The 15,697-nt window shown below is 44.5% G+C and overlaps 1 protein-coding gene across 5 annotated transcripts in view; it reads right to left on the bottom strand.

Annotated features, from left to right (window-relative positions):
* Positions 1–868: 868 nt before the first annotated feature.
* GTF2A1L (general transcription factor IIA subunit 1 like) overlaps positions 869–15,697 on the bottom strand; it is a 67,029-nt gene continuing 52,200 nt past the window's right edge. For 4 of the 5 annotated variants that reach the window (XM_073554023.1, XM_073554025.1, XM_073554026.1 and 1 more), the window contains 4 exons: positions 13,095–13,684; positions 7,107–7,343; positions 4,510–4,599; positions 869–1,908 (listed from right to left, as the gene is read on the bottom strand). In XM_073554023.1, the coding sequence (XP_073410124.1) occupies positions 1,801–1,908; positions 4,510–4,599; positions 7,107–7,343; positions 13,095–13,684 (1,025 nt within the window). In that variant the 3' untranslated portion in view covers positions 869–1,800. Of the gene's footprint in view, positions 1,909–2,189; positions 2,278–4,509; positions 4,600–7,106; positions 7,344–13,094; positions 13,685–15,697 lie in introns of all 5 variants that reach the window. The other variant, XM_073554024.1, reaches the window with a different exon arrangement.

Raw genomic sequence — 15,697 nt, 5'->3', positions numbered from 1 at the left:
CCGACTCAAGATCACGAAAAATGGAGGCGCTACGATTCTCGGAATATGGCGCAATTTTTGGGTTTTTTTTTAAAAGCAAACTTTGGAATTTTTTTCGCCACTTAGATAAAAGAGAGCCTAGACATGTTTTGTGTCTATGAACTCGTAATGACCTGGAGAATCATAATGGCAGGTCAGTTTTAGCATTTAGTGACCCTAGCAAAAAAAAAAAAAAAGCCATTGCTGGATTGCACTATTTTTGCAATTTCACCACACTCTACATGGTACAACAAATGGTGTCGTTCAAAAGTACAACTCGTCCCGCAAAAAATAAGCCCCCACATGGCCATATTGACGGAAAAATAAAAAAGCTATGGCTCTGGGAAGAAGGGGAGCGAAAAACGAAAATGCAAAACTGAAAAAAGGTCCGGTTCATTAAGGGGTTAAAATAACCTCTGGACCTATGACAACAGTGATACAATAACAAAACCAATAAAGTGCTCGTACATAACAGTGCTCAATTAAAAAATTGGTTTGGTCTCACCAATAGACGTTTTCCCATAGCAGATTCATCATGGACAGGAGCAGGATATATGATTCAATATGTTTGCAAAGAAGAGGGGAAGGAGTCTCAATACTCCCCTGTTGCGCCCCTGCTTTACTCCCGTCCTTACAAGGACAGACCCCAAATGTGTGCTGCTATGGGATACCTGTCATCAATTAATAAATGTAAGTTTCCTACGCGTTTCTTCCCCAATAAAGGGGATTCATCAGGGGTAACCAAAAATCATACATAAAGTGGAAGAGAACTGAAAATCCCTTAAAACTTTAAACCAACATTTCCTCAAGTTTCTTTTTTTTCTTTCTTTTTTATAAGAAACAAATGGACTCCACGATTTCATTTTTTATTGCTCATAGGCATTAATATACATTAGAAACTATTAATAATAGAAATACATTTAGGTTTCAACATAACCAATGTGGAACATATTTAAATTTATATCTAAGGTCTTTTGCCTTGGAAACTAAAAATTTCATGACTGTCACAATACATCCTGACCTAGAAAGAAAACAAACAACCTAAATTGACTAAAAAACATATTAAACATTTTTCTTTTTCTTTCAAGGTCCCAAAGTTGGAAAACGTGGGTCAACTCGGCCGACAAATACATTAGAATTTACACCACAAAAGTTGTGTAAATGACAAAAATGTACCCCAGTCACTGACCAGAGCATATTTTTTGCAGTGTAACACGGGAGCTGAAAAATGCACCAAATTCATTAAGAGGTGTATGCTTTATTTTTATCTTACTCCACATCTTAGTCCAGTGCAGTTTATTAACACTGGCATATCAAACACCAGTACTGATGAATGATGAGCTTTCTCACTCGCTTGCTTTCAAACAGGATCATACACAGCTGTTGTGATGTACATTTTCAAAGTAAGTACACTAGCATCATAAGGTCTAAGATCTACGGTATGTATGTATGTATGCAGCGTGCATACTGAAATTTGGTGGCAATATAAGGGATTATGGAGCTCTGTATTTGAAAGAAATGAAAAACTTTGAAAAATGTTGGAACTCAATTAAAAAAAAAAAAAATGGAGCAGATTCACCTTCGATAAACCCAATGCCGCCAATTTCAAAGAATAAAGGATGGCAGCTCTCGGGTAAAATTTTTAACAAAAATCAGAAAGCAAAAAAGCCTATGAGCAATTTAAGGGTTAAGGTCTTTTTTAACGGTTAGGGATTTTTCAAAAGACAACAAAAATAAAGACTTTATGGAAATGAGGCACTGCGATGTACACTTCATCCAAATTCACCATTCTGCCTCGCCGATGGCCTTTGAAAAAATATAGTCTTTTCCTCCGAAGCACATGACTCCATCTTTTAAGTAGAATTTCCACTTATTTTTGCTTCTGTGGATCTGGAAAAGAAAAAAAAAAGTAAAGAGTTATAATAGAACATTTCCTCTGGAAGCAATCTAGGTTTATAGCAGTTATTGCAGAAAAACCAGTGCTAATCCATTCAGTGAAGAAGCTCCGTTTATCGCTTCTTGCATCAAGCAAACATCCTAACAGTCTACAGATAATTTGGCTGCTGAATACAATATTCATTTTTTATTTTGCCTCACAAGACAATGTTCTAAAAGGAAAAGCAGCGGGGGGGTGGGGGGGTCAAAAAGGGAAAGAAAAGCTGTGTACTTACAATGGAGAAAACAATTTTCATGTAAGACTCTGTTCACATTACATTGGAGCCTTGCATGCCGCTTTATTACAGTCAGGTATGTTTTACTCTGAAACACATAGAAAACATACTTTGAAGATCCAGACGGGCTGTGTGTCTTGGGTGACAAGTCCGAGGTCAGCAACCGGAGATTTATCCCCACTCAGTTACCCCTTGATAGACAGGTCACACATCAGTAAAAGACCTGTCAGTCTAGGAGGGAAGGCTGGGGACAGAAGGCTGGGGACAGAAGCCACCGGGGGACGAGTCGGCTAAGACACAAGGTCCCCAGAAGCTCTGCCAAGTAGATCTTCTCTGAAATGCCGCAGCCATACCTGGAAGCCACACCTGGCTGTAATAGAGCAGCCGGCATCTGATTCAGGCAATCCCTGGCTTAGGTTGCATGAATCTACTTGTCAAGTTCTCTTTGAAAATATATAAGGCTGTATTTTTTTTTGTAGTGGCCCATGCACACACCCCATACAGGGACACACATGCACACACACACACCCTGTACAGGGACACGCATGCACTCACACACCCCATACAAGGACACGCATGCACACACACCAAATACTGGGACACACATGCGCACACGCACCCCATACAGGGACATGCATGCACACACACCGCCCATACAGGGACACGCATGCGCACACACAGCCCATACAGGGACACGCATGCGCACACACAGCCCATACAGGGACACACATGCGCACACACAGCCCATACAGGGACACGCATGCGCACACACAGCCCATACAGGGACACGCATGCACACACACAGCCCATACAGGGACACGCATGCACACACACAGCCCATACAGGGACACGCATGCACACACACAGCCCATACAGGGACACGCATGCACACACACAGCCCATACAGGGACACGCATGCACACACAGCCCATACAGGGACACGCATGCACACACACAGCCCATACAGGGACACGCATGCACACACACAGCCCATACAGGGACACGCATGCACACACACAGCCCATACAGGGACACGCATGCGCACACAGCCCATACAGGGACACGCATGCACATACACAGCCCATACAGGGACACGCATGCGCACACACAGCCCATACAGGGACACGCATGCGCCCACACAGCCCATACAGGGACACGCATGCGCCCATACAGGGACACGCATGCACACACACAGCCCATACAGGGACACGCATGCACACACACAGCCCATACAGGGACACGCATGCACACACACAGCCCATACAGGGACACGCATGCACACACACAGCCCATACAGGGACACGCATGCACACACACAGCCCATACAGGGACACGCATGCACACACACAGCCCATACAGGGACACGCATGCACACACACAGCCCATACAGGGACACGCATGCACACACACAGCCCATACAGGGACACGCATGCACACACACAGCCCATACAGGGACACGCATGCACACACACAGCCCATACAGGGACACGCATGCACACACACAGCCCATACAGGGACACGCATGCACACACACAGCCCATACAGGGACACGCATGCACACACACAGCCCATACAGGGACACGCATGCACACACACAGCCCATACAGGGACACACATGCACACACACAGCCCATACAGGGACATACATGCACACACACAGCCCATACAGGGACATACATGCACACACAGCCCATACAGGGACACGCATGCGCACACGCACCCCATACAGGGACACGCATGCACACACACAGCCCATACAGGGACATACATGCACACACTTCCTACAGAGACAAACACACCCCTCACAGGGACACATGCACACACACACCCCATACAGGGACAACCATGCACACACACACCCCATACAGGGACACGATTGCGCACACACACACACCCCATACAAGGACATGCATGCACACACATCCTACAGGGACATGCATGCACACACATCCTACAGGGACATGCATGCACACACATCCTACAGGGACATGCATGCACACACATCCTACAGGGACATGCATGCACACACATCCTACAGAGACAAAAACACCCCATACAGGGACACGCAGGCATACACACACACACAATACAGGGACACGCATGCACAGCCCCCCCCCATATAGGGACACGCACGTGCAAAGAACACACACACCCCCCATACAGGGACACACATGCACATACACCCACCATACAGGGACACACACAAACCATACGGGGACAGACACAAGCACGCACCCCATACAGGGAGACATCAATGTCAGCACTTCACATAAAAAGAGCTGTTTGGAGAAAGTCAATGGTGATTAAACAGCTGGAGTACCTTGTCGTACTGACAAACTATAACGTTATCAGTGTCAAAAAGGTCTGGAACTTCTTGTTCACTCACATCATCTCCAGAATTTAAAGGATCCTAGAGAGAAAAAAAACAAAACTAAAATAAGGGTATAAAAAACAAAGTCACTACATGCAGAGCCTAAGGCAAAGTTCACACCAGGAGTTTTTTGCTGTGTAAAGATTTTCGCTAAAAAGTCACAATCCTCCTAAACAGGAAGAAAAAAATAGTTGCAAGCTACTTATTCGATATAAGCGGAAGACTATGTTAAAGGGGTTGTCTAATGATAGATATTCATGGCATATTCCTGCAGCAAAAAAAAAAACGGAGAGGTGTGGGTTCCTTTATACTTCCTGTTATGCCGATTTCTTGTATTTGATGCTCAAAAATAAATACCGGTAGTAAACTTGCCGCATAGTATATGCAACTCCTCCCGTAACTTAATATTTTTTTCCCTAACAGTTACTATGATTTGATATTCGACTATTGACTCCCAGAATAACTTTATAGTGTAGTGCTTTGTGTGCATCAGATGATATTTCCCCTCAATCTTTTTTAGAAGTCTTTTGGAAATCCACCCAGGCATCTAAACAATTCACTCTTTCATTTCGTCTCATTAAACGCCACCAATAACTTCAGCTGCGTGACAACTGCGAACTGGAATGAGGACGGAGCCGCCACCAGGAGACATTTGCAGCAGGCAGAGACATTTTGGGCTCTTTATTACACGGAGACTTATCTAACAGCACAAAATCCATCAGTTTAATTGATTCCTTAAGATGTGCGAGCATGACAGCAATTGGCTATAAAGAATCAAATGAAAGGAAAGGTATTAAAGTGCTACTCTAAATCAGCAGCTTATTAAAAAATAAAACACTTTAAACATTAGCACCCGGTGCTCCTATTATAGATGAAAAAGAGAACTGGAGGAATTGGCCGCTGCATAATTAATAATAATTAAATACTCGGAAGCCATCAACCAATGGTGAGAGGTAAGAAAAGAAGAAAAATATCTGCTCATGTGGAAGAAACTTGACAATGGCATTAAAGGTAACTTGATGAATAAGATACTAAAATAAATTTATGTACAAAGATTTTACTTCAACCGTAGTAGCAGAATTATTTTTTTTTGCTATGCAACGTAAAGGGTTAATCAGCTTGGATAAAAAAATAAAAAGTTGTGCTCCTGTACGAGTGCCTGGTAAGAAATAAAGTTATCTTTTTTTTTTTTTTTCTTTAATAAATCCATGTTACAAGTGAAAATGGGAAACTATGTAATATAATTTCATAGTGAAAAATAAATATCACCACTTAAATGGAATGGTCATCAGAATTTTATCCCCCCCAAACTATTTGTATGTGCATGTAGCGCTTTCAAGACAAGCCCGACAATATATCTTTACATGGTCAGTCAGTTTCTCCGTTAGTAAGAAATCAGGGTTTGATTTGATATGCAAATGAGGCTGCAAAGCTATTTGTAGTTCTGAAGCCTCTGTCACTCCAGCTCTATAGCTTGACCAGCGTCGCCACCTCCTCCTGCTTGACTCACAGCCTTAATGCTGTGTGACATCAGGCAAAGGAGCCGGCACTCATGCAGAAGGTGACATCGCTGGGTGCGGAATAGAGATGGAGTGACAGAGGCTTCAGATCTACCATAGCTCTTCAGTCTCATTTACACATCAATTCAAATGCTGATTTCTCAGTAACGGACTGGCCATGTAAAGGTATTGCGGGACTTGTCTTTGAAAGTTAAAAAAAATAGTTTGGGGTGTAAAATCCTGACCATAACTTTTCTTAAAAAAAAACACTTTTCCCTCCCTCTTCCTTCTCTGCACTGAGCCTATGTGCGGATAAAATCCATACCCAGAACTCCATACTCTGGGAACAGCTTACAGGTGCCTCCTATATACAAGTATGGACAGAGCGAGAGGTAGGAGGGGAGATGGCTGGAGTAAGATGGTTGCACAGAGATATCGTTGTTGCTTTCTAGTAAATGTTATAACCCATCCCAATGAAGGATTCACAGTTACACTGCTCAGCACTACAGTAAACATCCTTCAGGCCGCTCCTCCTGTCAGGGTGCTAAAAGAAGTCATGAGAGCAGGAATCCATCATTATTTACGTATTTGGCGTGTATGGAATATATCATAGCAACTAGTCTCCATTCAGTAGCTGAAAAAAAAACAAAAAAACAATTTTGTATGGTGCATGCATAGTGAAAACCTATCGAAAACGCAGGACATGAGTCACAGAATAAATGGACGTAGTGTTGTTCCTCATGTACGCGTCTGACCTTTATCTAGAATAAAAAAAGTGAAGCAAGAATGCATAAGGCCTCGATTAAATCAAGTCATTCTATACATTTGAGTATTAAGCTTCTGTGTAGACTTATGATCTCCATAATTTCAGGGTTAAACATAAACCCTGTGTAATCTGATCCTGATGTGTTCTTTGGCAAATGTATGGAACTATAGATCCGCGAGCTGCCTGGCGGCATTCGATTATAATCCGTAGTTGAGATTTAGGAGCAGGACGTAGCAATCCAAGTGTACCTGACTATAGTGCTGTACTATCATGTGCCGTACCTCCTCAATCACGTCAATCTCCGGATCCTCATCATCGCTGCTATTACTGGTGGAATCGTTAGATCCAGAATCATCTTCCAGCACCTTCAGATCTTCAGTGTCAATAATACCCAGGAACTCGTTCTCATCAATATCTCTCACCGTTCCTAACTCTTCATCAGATGACGTATCCCCTGTGCCATCAACCTGAATAATTTCGTTGTCATTTGGAGCCACCTGATTCGCTACAGTAGAGAACTTTAAAAACAAAACAGCAGATTACATTAAAACAATTGTGGTTTTACTGTATATTAAATCATATCTAATCTAACACCGTACACACCACCGGGGAGGTTTGCTTCCCCAGTCACTGGTGCGCCAGGTGGTGACACGAGAAGTCATGCCACAGCGCCAGGATAGGCAACCAAAGGACAGCTTTATGTACAGTCACAGGGATCTGCCATGATTGGCTGACATGCAGGGAGACGCAGGGACGCACCCAACACAGAGGGAGACGCAGGGACGCACCCAACACGGAGGGAGACGCAGGGACGCACCCAACACGGAGGGAGACGCAGGGACGCACCCAACACGGAGGGAGACGCAGGGACGCACCCAACACGGAGGGAGACGCAGGGACGCACCCAACACGGAGGGAGACGCAGGGACGCACCCAACACGGAGGGAGACGCAGGGACGCACCCAACACGGAGGGAGACGCAGGGACGCACCCAACACGGAGGGAGACGCAGGGACGTACCCAACACGGAGGGAGACGCAGGGACGCACCCAACACAGAGGGAGACGCAGGGACGCACCCAACACAGAGGGAGACGCAGGGACGCACCCAACACAGAGGGAGACGCAGGGACGCACCCAACACAGAGGGAGACGCAGGGACGCACCCAACACAGAGGCAGACGTAGGGACGCACCCAACACAGAGGCAGACGCAGGGACGCACCCAACACAGAGGCAGACGCAGGGACGCACCCAACACAGAGGGAGACGCAGGGACGCACCCAACACAGAGGCAGACGCAGGGACGCACCCAACACAGAGGCAGACGCAGGGACGCACCCAACACAGAGGCAGACGCAAGGACGCACCCCACAGAGGCAGACGCAGGGACACACCCCACACAGGGAGACGAAGGGACGCACCCCCACACAGGGAGACGAAGGGACGCACCCCCACACAGGGAGACACGGGGACGCACCCAACAAAGGGAGACGCATCCCCACCACACAGGGAGACGCACCCCCACCACACAGAGGGACGCACCCCCACCACACAGGGGGACGCACCCCCACCACACAGGGGGACGCACCCCCACCACACAGGGGGACGCACCCCCACCACACAGGGGGACGCACCCCCACCACACAGGGGGACGCAGGGACACACCCCACGCAGGGAGACGCACCCCACACAGGGAGACATTAATGGCAGCACTTGACAGCACCGGAGGACAATGAATGATTACAGTCATGTGGACATGGTCAGCATGTCATCACTAACGAGGTAATCTGTCAGCAGGATTTCCCCCTCAATCTATTTATAAGCACATGTAGCTCTATGAGCAGTACCTGTACATGGTCAGTCTGTTGCTCCGTTACTAAGAAGCAAGTGTTTGAATTAATACAAAAATGACTCCAGCTCTATTCCTGGCCCAATCCCAACCCCTCCTCATTGACTGACAGCCTCTATGCTGTGTGACTTCAGGCAAAGGGGCCATCAGTCGACCAGTAGGAGGCGGCGCAGAGGGGAATACAGCTGGAGTGACAGAGGCTTCAGATCTACACTCTCATTTGCTTATCAGTTCAATCGCTAATTCCTCAGTAACAGAGGAATGGACTGGCCATGTAAAGGTACAGCTGGACTTCTTTTTGACAGAGTTACACATTCATATACATAGTATGGGGGGGAATCCTGTTGACAGATTCCCTGTAAAAGGCGTTGTTCAGGCTTGGAACAGAAGAGACTGAAGTCACTATGTGCCTGTGGAAAGCTGAATTGTGACAGTGTGCGTATAGGCGGTGCAGCGGGCGGCCAAGTGGCCACATGTATACGATTTGCATGTGCCAACTAGCCTCATTCGGCTTCTCTCAATTCACTTCTTTTGGGGGAAGCTGAACGTGTCTAGTCGCACATGACGCACACACAAGTGTACAGCTTGGTATTGCTGGAGCAGGGGAAGGGGGACGTTTACTAGACGAGAATACGTTTTTAGGACACAGTTTATCACATTCCCTGCATTACGGCAACTGAAAAAAATACCTGGGCAAATCTTTCAACAATTTCAAGAAAGAAAAAAAATTGGTAAAGGTACAAATAGGTCCTTTACCTTAATAGGTACATTACTTTATCATAAAGTACAGATACTTTAATAGACTGAAAAATCAGAGGATTGGATGTTTAAAACCTCTTGGAATACAATGAAACTTTACATTGTCTTTATTATTGGCCCAGATGAAATATTCTGCGGTATGAAGAAAAAGATTCAAAAACAGACCAGGCTCTGAGACGGCAATCCTTACAGATTTAATCCATGTGCCCCATTAATGGGCCTTTTTACGGCCGCTGGGACATCTTACTATTCCAATTTCTCAAACCAACAAACTGCAAACGCTGAAATAAAGAGTCCGTGAGGACACGCGCAGATCCGCAAAAAGGCAAACAAAATAAAATCAATATATTTTTACAGACTCATTTCTCAAAAGCTTCTAAAAACCAATTTACATGGAGAGTTGTCAGCTTGAGTTTAAGTCTGCATCGCCGAAAACACAGACTTCACAACAGAAGTATCAGCGGAGTACGGGAAGGTCTGGAGCAGAAAAATACTAAAGATGTTGAACTTAAATATTGCATTAGGGCTCGAACGATTAAATAAACTGTGAATAATAAACCTTGTATAGCATGATAGAAAGTGATGGAGGATGCGTTCACATGACTAATTTCACTATACAAGTACATCAGGAAATTGAAAACCTCTGACCACGAACATGGACCAAAAATATGGCCGTGTGAATGTGTCCTAAGAAGACACCTTGGACCCAATTCTTACTCGGCTGCATGTGCCTTCATAGCTAGGTCTGCGCTAAGAAAAGGACTCTTGTGATTACGATTCCCATGGGGCCTCAGTGGTTATACCACCATTCGCTCCCCTATAAAGCGGTCTTAAAAGGGATTTTTAAAAACGTGCCAGAGAGAAAGGATTTAAAGGGAATCTGTCACCCATATTTAGGGATATCATGTAAAAATATCACAAAATTGTGCGTCCCATAAGGATTCTATCAGGGCTTTTGACTCCCCCCGACCCCGCACATTTGAGGCATAAATACCTTTTTTAGCTTGTTGGGGATGCATGCAAATCGCCGCGATCCGTGGCTTAGTAGTCTCCCCCCCCCCCCCCCCCACCTCCTCAGCTTGCTTCACGTAATCTTCGTCTGTGAATACCACAGACTCCATTGGTTTCCGCGCTTGTGCAATGTAAAGGCCTCCAGCGCCTGCACAGTATGCTTTGCCCAACTGTGGGCGAAGCATATAATCGCTACTGCGCAAGTGCCGGTATTTTCCAGCGCGGTCTATGCCCCGGAAGTGTGTCCTGCATGTGAAGACTTCCGGGGCATAGACCGCTCTGGAAAATACCGGCGCTTGCGTAGTAGCGACTATATGCTTCGCCCACAGTTGGGCAAAGCATACTGTGCAGGCGCCGGGGGCCTTTACATTGCACAAGCGCGGAAACCAACGGCGTCTGTGGTATTCACAGACGAATATTACGTGAAGCAAGTCGAGGAGGTGGGGGAGGGGGAGACTACTAAGCCACACCCATCAGACCGTGGCGATTTGCATGCATCACCAACAAGCTAAAAAAGGTATTTATGCCTCAAAGGTGCGCAGTCGGGGGGAGTCAAAAGCCCTAAGAGAATCCTTATGGGACGCACAATTTAGTGATATCTTTATATGATATCACTAAATATGGGTGACAGATTTCCTTTAAAAAAAAAAAAAAAAAGAATAAAGTTTTACTGGCCAATGTGAACCCATGCAGCTTCTGTGATCTCTGCAGAGAGCAGAATTGATGACGCCATCTCCATTCAGTCATCTGACCACTAAGGCCCCCTTCACACATCAGTTTTTTCCAATCAGCCACAATCCGTCGTTTTTTGAAAAAAATGGATCCAGTGATTGATGCTGCTGGATCCGTTTTTTCTCAGACTTGTATTGGCGACAGATTGTGACAGATGGTTACACGTTTCATCCGTAGTGCGACAGATCCGTCGGAAATTTTTTGTCCGTCGGACGGAGACAACAGACATAGGAACGTTTTTTGCCTATGTCGAAAAGTCGGACAGCGATGGATCCAGCGCCATCCGTCATTGGCTATAATGGAAACCTATGGGCGCAGGATCCGTCGCTGTCCGTCAAAAGACGGAATACGTCGACTGATTCCATTTTTAAAACTAAGCATGCCCGGAATAATTTCTATTCCTTTAATTTAACCCCATTTTCCATTCTGGCACATATAAAAATTCATTCTCTCTCTCTCTCGAAGCACAAGGGACAAAGTTTACCTCAAGCTACAGCTGCTGCGAGATCCGTCGCATCAGTTTTTCACAATCTGCACAGGATCCGTTTTCTACCTACTTTGACTGATTGGAAAAAACTGATGTGTGAAAGAGGCCTAACTGGCTGAAAGGTATGGTGATTGATGAACGGGATAATAATGTGCCATCCATCAGTCACCTGACCCTGCAGACAATCAATGGATGGGTGACTGAATGGACAGTCACCCGGCCACTGATTTGGAGCACTGAGTGATGGGGTTCGGAGTGGTTGGTAAAACTAATTCCTTTATTTTATGATGGAATTATGTAGACTAATGCCCAGATCTAATTATGCCTCAGTGAGGCACACAACGCCTGCCAGTCTATAATACAGCTACATTTAAAGGGGTTGTCCATTTTTTGAAACTTTTTTTTTTTATTACTTAAAAAGGTATATTCCCATCTCCAAGATCCTATCCTCATATGTAGTAGCTGTAATAATATTAGCAAATACATCCAATTAGAAATGTAATACAGTTCTTCTGATTCACTGTATTTCCTCATGTGCAGGCATTGCAGGACCTTAGTTATCTATGGTTACGACCATCAGCTAACTAATTGTCACCTATCAGTGGTCGCAACCATGGCTACATAAGGTCCTGCAATGCTTGCACATGAGGAAGAGACCTAGCCAATCAGAAAAACTATACTACATTTCTATTTGGAGGTATTTGCTAATATTATTATAACTCCAACATATTTGGATAGGATCTTGAAGATGGGAATACCCCTTTAAATACATGTATTTGAGGAAAAGAAAAATCATTTTTGCTAATGTGATTCATTATAAATTTGGCAGTAGCTGACTTATCAGGTCTGTGTCGCTGCACATTCAACTTTGATGTGGTGTGTGGTCATAAATCAGCTGAGAGGAGCTCAGAAAAGACAGATAAGAGTACCAATCTCCCTGTAAGAGCAGGCTCGCTGACCAATTCTCATGTAACTCATTCTGCAACCAGCAGTAAACAGTGCAACACAGAGGCTATAGAAGGCAAATGGGTCAGCGTTTTTAAATGAAACCCAGCTACAAAAATGGCAATCTGTGCAGCGGGTTTATTTGCATAGTATACAGCTCTTGCACAGCACAATTGCTCAGCAGAAGCTCTATTACTCTGTAAGGGTATTATGGTGTCAAAAAAATAGAAAAAAAAGATGCACATTTCTACAATATACTCTCTTCATACAGTCCATACTTCGGAGCATGGCACCTGTATGCCCTTCCAAAATGTATAGGGGCACCACGTTCAATCACACCAATCTCCATGTACTTACTGATCTCTGTAGAACACGAACGGTAATGCAGATATGCACTTTATCATGGAGCCAAACTTCACCAACCTATAAACCCAGGCTGGAAAGCTACTACATAGATCTGAAATCCTCTACTATCTCCATCTTACCTTATCTGGAATATTTACGTTGTTGTTAGGTAGCGGTATATTGTTATTCTTATCTTCATCATCGCCCAGCAGTAACAGGTCAACCACATCAATGCCCGGCGATTTCAATAGACTCGAGTAGTCTTCTTGTCCTTGGACCGTCTGAGCCATGTTTAAGTTATTCAGAGCTTCAGCGTTATCAGCCAAGGTTAATTCAGTCTGCTTTGGACTAAACAGCGGTGGTGGCATATCATTAAAATTAGTTTGTTTTAAGCCATTCAAAGGCTGATTAAGCACATTACTTGCAACTTGCTGGTTCTGCATATCAACAACCTGTTGAATCAATGTCTCTCCGTTAGCATTCCCAAAATTACTATCCAGCGGCCTTTCTGCCTCACCTCCATTTACAGCTTCGTAAGGCCTGTTGACTTGTGGCACCTGCTGCGGCCAGTTTTGCCCTACTTGAACATTTCCACCAAACTGGCTACTTGGGGTTGGCCGGGGCGGCTGAGCTAGATTCTGAAAATACTGATGAACAGACTGCTGGAGAACCCTGGGCGCTCCAGGGGCCTGAGTCACCATCACTGGCACCGTCACTTTGTAAAGCTGCCCTAAAACAGAAAACAAGAAATGTCTCATGCGCAAGTTTAACCCACACACTGGTTATTTAGGACGGCGGTGTGACTTAGTGTGGGCTCATGCCATGATCTCCTCCCTGCTCAGCAGGCGTCACTCAATATATGCATTGACTTGAATGAGCAAAATTAAGTTTTAAATATCACACTTTGTACTCTGACTGCCTTGCCACCAATGTCCACGTTTGTCATGACGGGCACAATACCGATGTCAAATATGCTAAATGTCTAAAAATGCGAGTAAAACGGAGATCAAATTGAGTCTAAAGTGAAATATTGCTCCACTGACAAGTCTGCAAATGTCTTAACACAGTTATGCAGGAATGCCGATGGCAGTCCCTGATGGAGCGCAGAGCGGGCAGGAGAGGATGGTGTGAACCCAGCATTAAGTGTTAATCCCCATTGGAATTAGATTGATTTTCCACTGGATTTACCTTGAAATAAGTCTAGTCAAGTTAAACCCATTAATCTGGCTTTTTCCATACTTCCTATACAACTTTTTAATAAAGCACAGTTCATGGGATCTGCACAAAAAAAAACAACTTGTGTTTCGCCACATAACATGGTCATCCCTAGTTTCACTGTAAGCAAACCTGGCTGCAGCCAGCCAGATACACTGTGAGCACTATTAGGCAAGTGAGTAATTTTGACAACAATTTTTATGCACATCTTCCAACGCCAAGCTGTGTAAACTTGAATGCTTATTAGATGAAGATCAGGTGCCTGGGTATTTGTGTATTATTAGGCAGCTTGTTTTGCTCAGACAAAATGGGCCTAAAGAGATTAAACAGACTCTCAAAAGTAGAAAATTGTTACAAGTCTTCTAGAGAGATTCAAAATTCTTGAAATTGCTTTGGGGCGTAATCACAGAACCATCAAGAGTTTTGCTGGAAATAGTCAACAGATTTGAGAATAATAAAACGTGAAGCGAGCAGGAAGCCTTTATCCTCCAGTGCTGTCATATTCCAGAACTTTAACCTCCCTGGATGCCCAGAGGTACAGGTGTTCACTGCTCATATACATGGCCGAAGTGAGGAGGCTGAGCCCGACCACCACTGAGCAAGACACAGAAGGTGAAACGTCTAGACTGGGCCAAGAATTATCAGAAGGCAGACATTTCAAAGGTGTTACGGACTGATGAGAGGAGAGCGACTCTTGACGGACAAGATAGATGAGCCAGTGGCCGGATCAGTAACGGGCACAGTCCTCCACTTCAACTCAGATACCAGAAAGGTGGAGGTGGGGTACTGATATGGGCTGGGATTATTAGAGATGAGCTAGTTGGACCTTTTTGGGTTGAAAATGGACTCAGAATCAACTCTCAAACCTACTGCCAGTCTTTAGGGACACTTGCTGCAAGCAGGAGTACTGGAAAAAGTCTGCATCTTGAAGAAAACCCTGATTTTTCTGCAGGACATTGCTCCATCGCAGCTCTGAAGTCTTCACTGCTTGGCTGCCAGTAATGTCCTTAAAGATGAAAGAATGGCACGGCTCCTTCCTCACCCGACCTAAACCCTATGGAGAACGTGCGGGTCCTTCTTAAACAGGAGATTTACTCTGAAGTAGAACAGTCACCTCTGTGATCAGGGGCTGCGCTTGGTGCTGACCAATAACTTGATTGTCAACCAATTAAGAAACTGACAGACTCTATGGATGGAGCTTACGAAGGTTATTGAAAATAAGGGAAGCTACATTGGGCAGCAAATTTTTTTGTCAGAAATTTATTTTTGTAAATAGAGTTTTTTGGTTATTATTTTCACTAAAAACATACAATTGCAATGGAAAATTAACATTTTTCCATTTAGTTGCTCAATTTTAAACACAAATATTCTCCTAAGACGAACAAAACCTCACTTTTACTTTCTTAAATATTAAGGATTTTGGTTTATTAACCTTTTGGATGGACTGACAGGACTGTAGTTGTTCAATAATAAAATAAAATATAGTTGTGAGTATATTGGCTTTTATGTAATGTGCGAACAAGGATTT

This window comes from Dendrobates tinctorius, unplaced genomic scaffold, assembly GCF_039654945.1.
Source record: "Dendrobates tinctorius isolate UK_male_01 unplaced genomic scaffold, ASM3965494v1 ptg000205l, whole genome shotgun sequence".
In the NCBI taxonomy this organism is placed as follows: Eukaryota; Metazoa; Chordata; class Amphibia; order Anura; family Dendrobatidae; genus Dendrobates; species Dendrobates tinctorius.
This window is presented reverse-complemented; position numbering and strand designations above follow the sequence as displayed.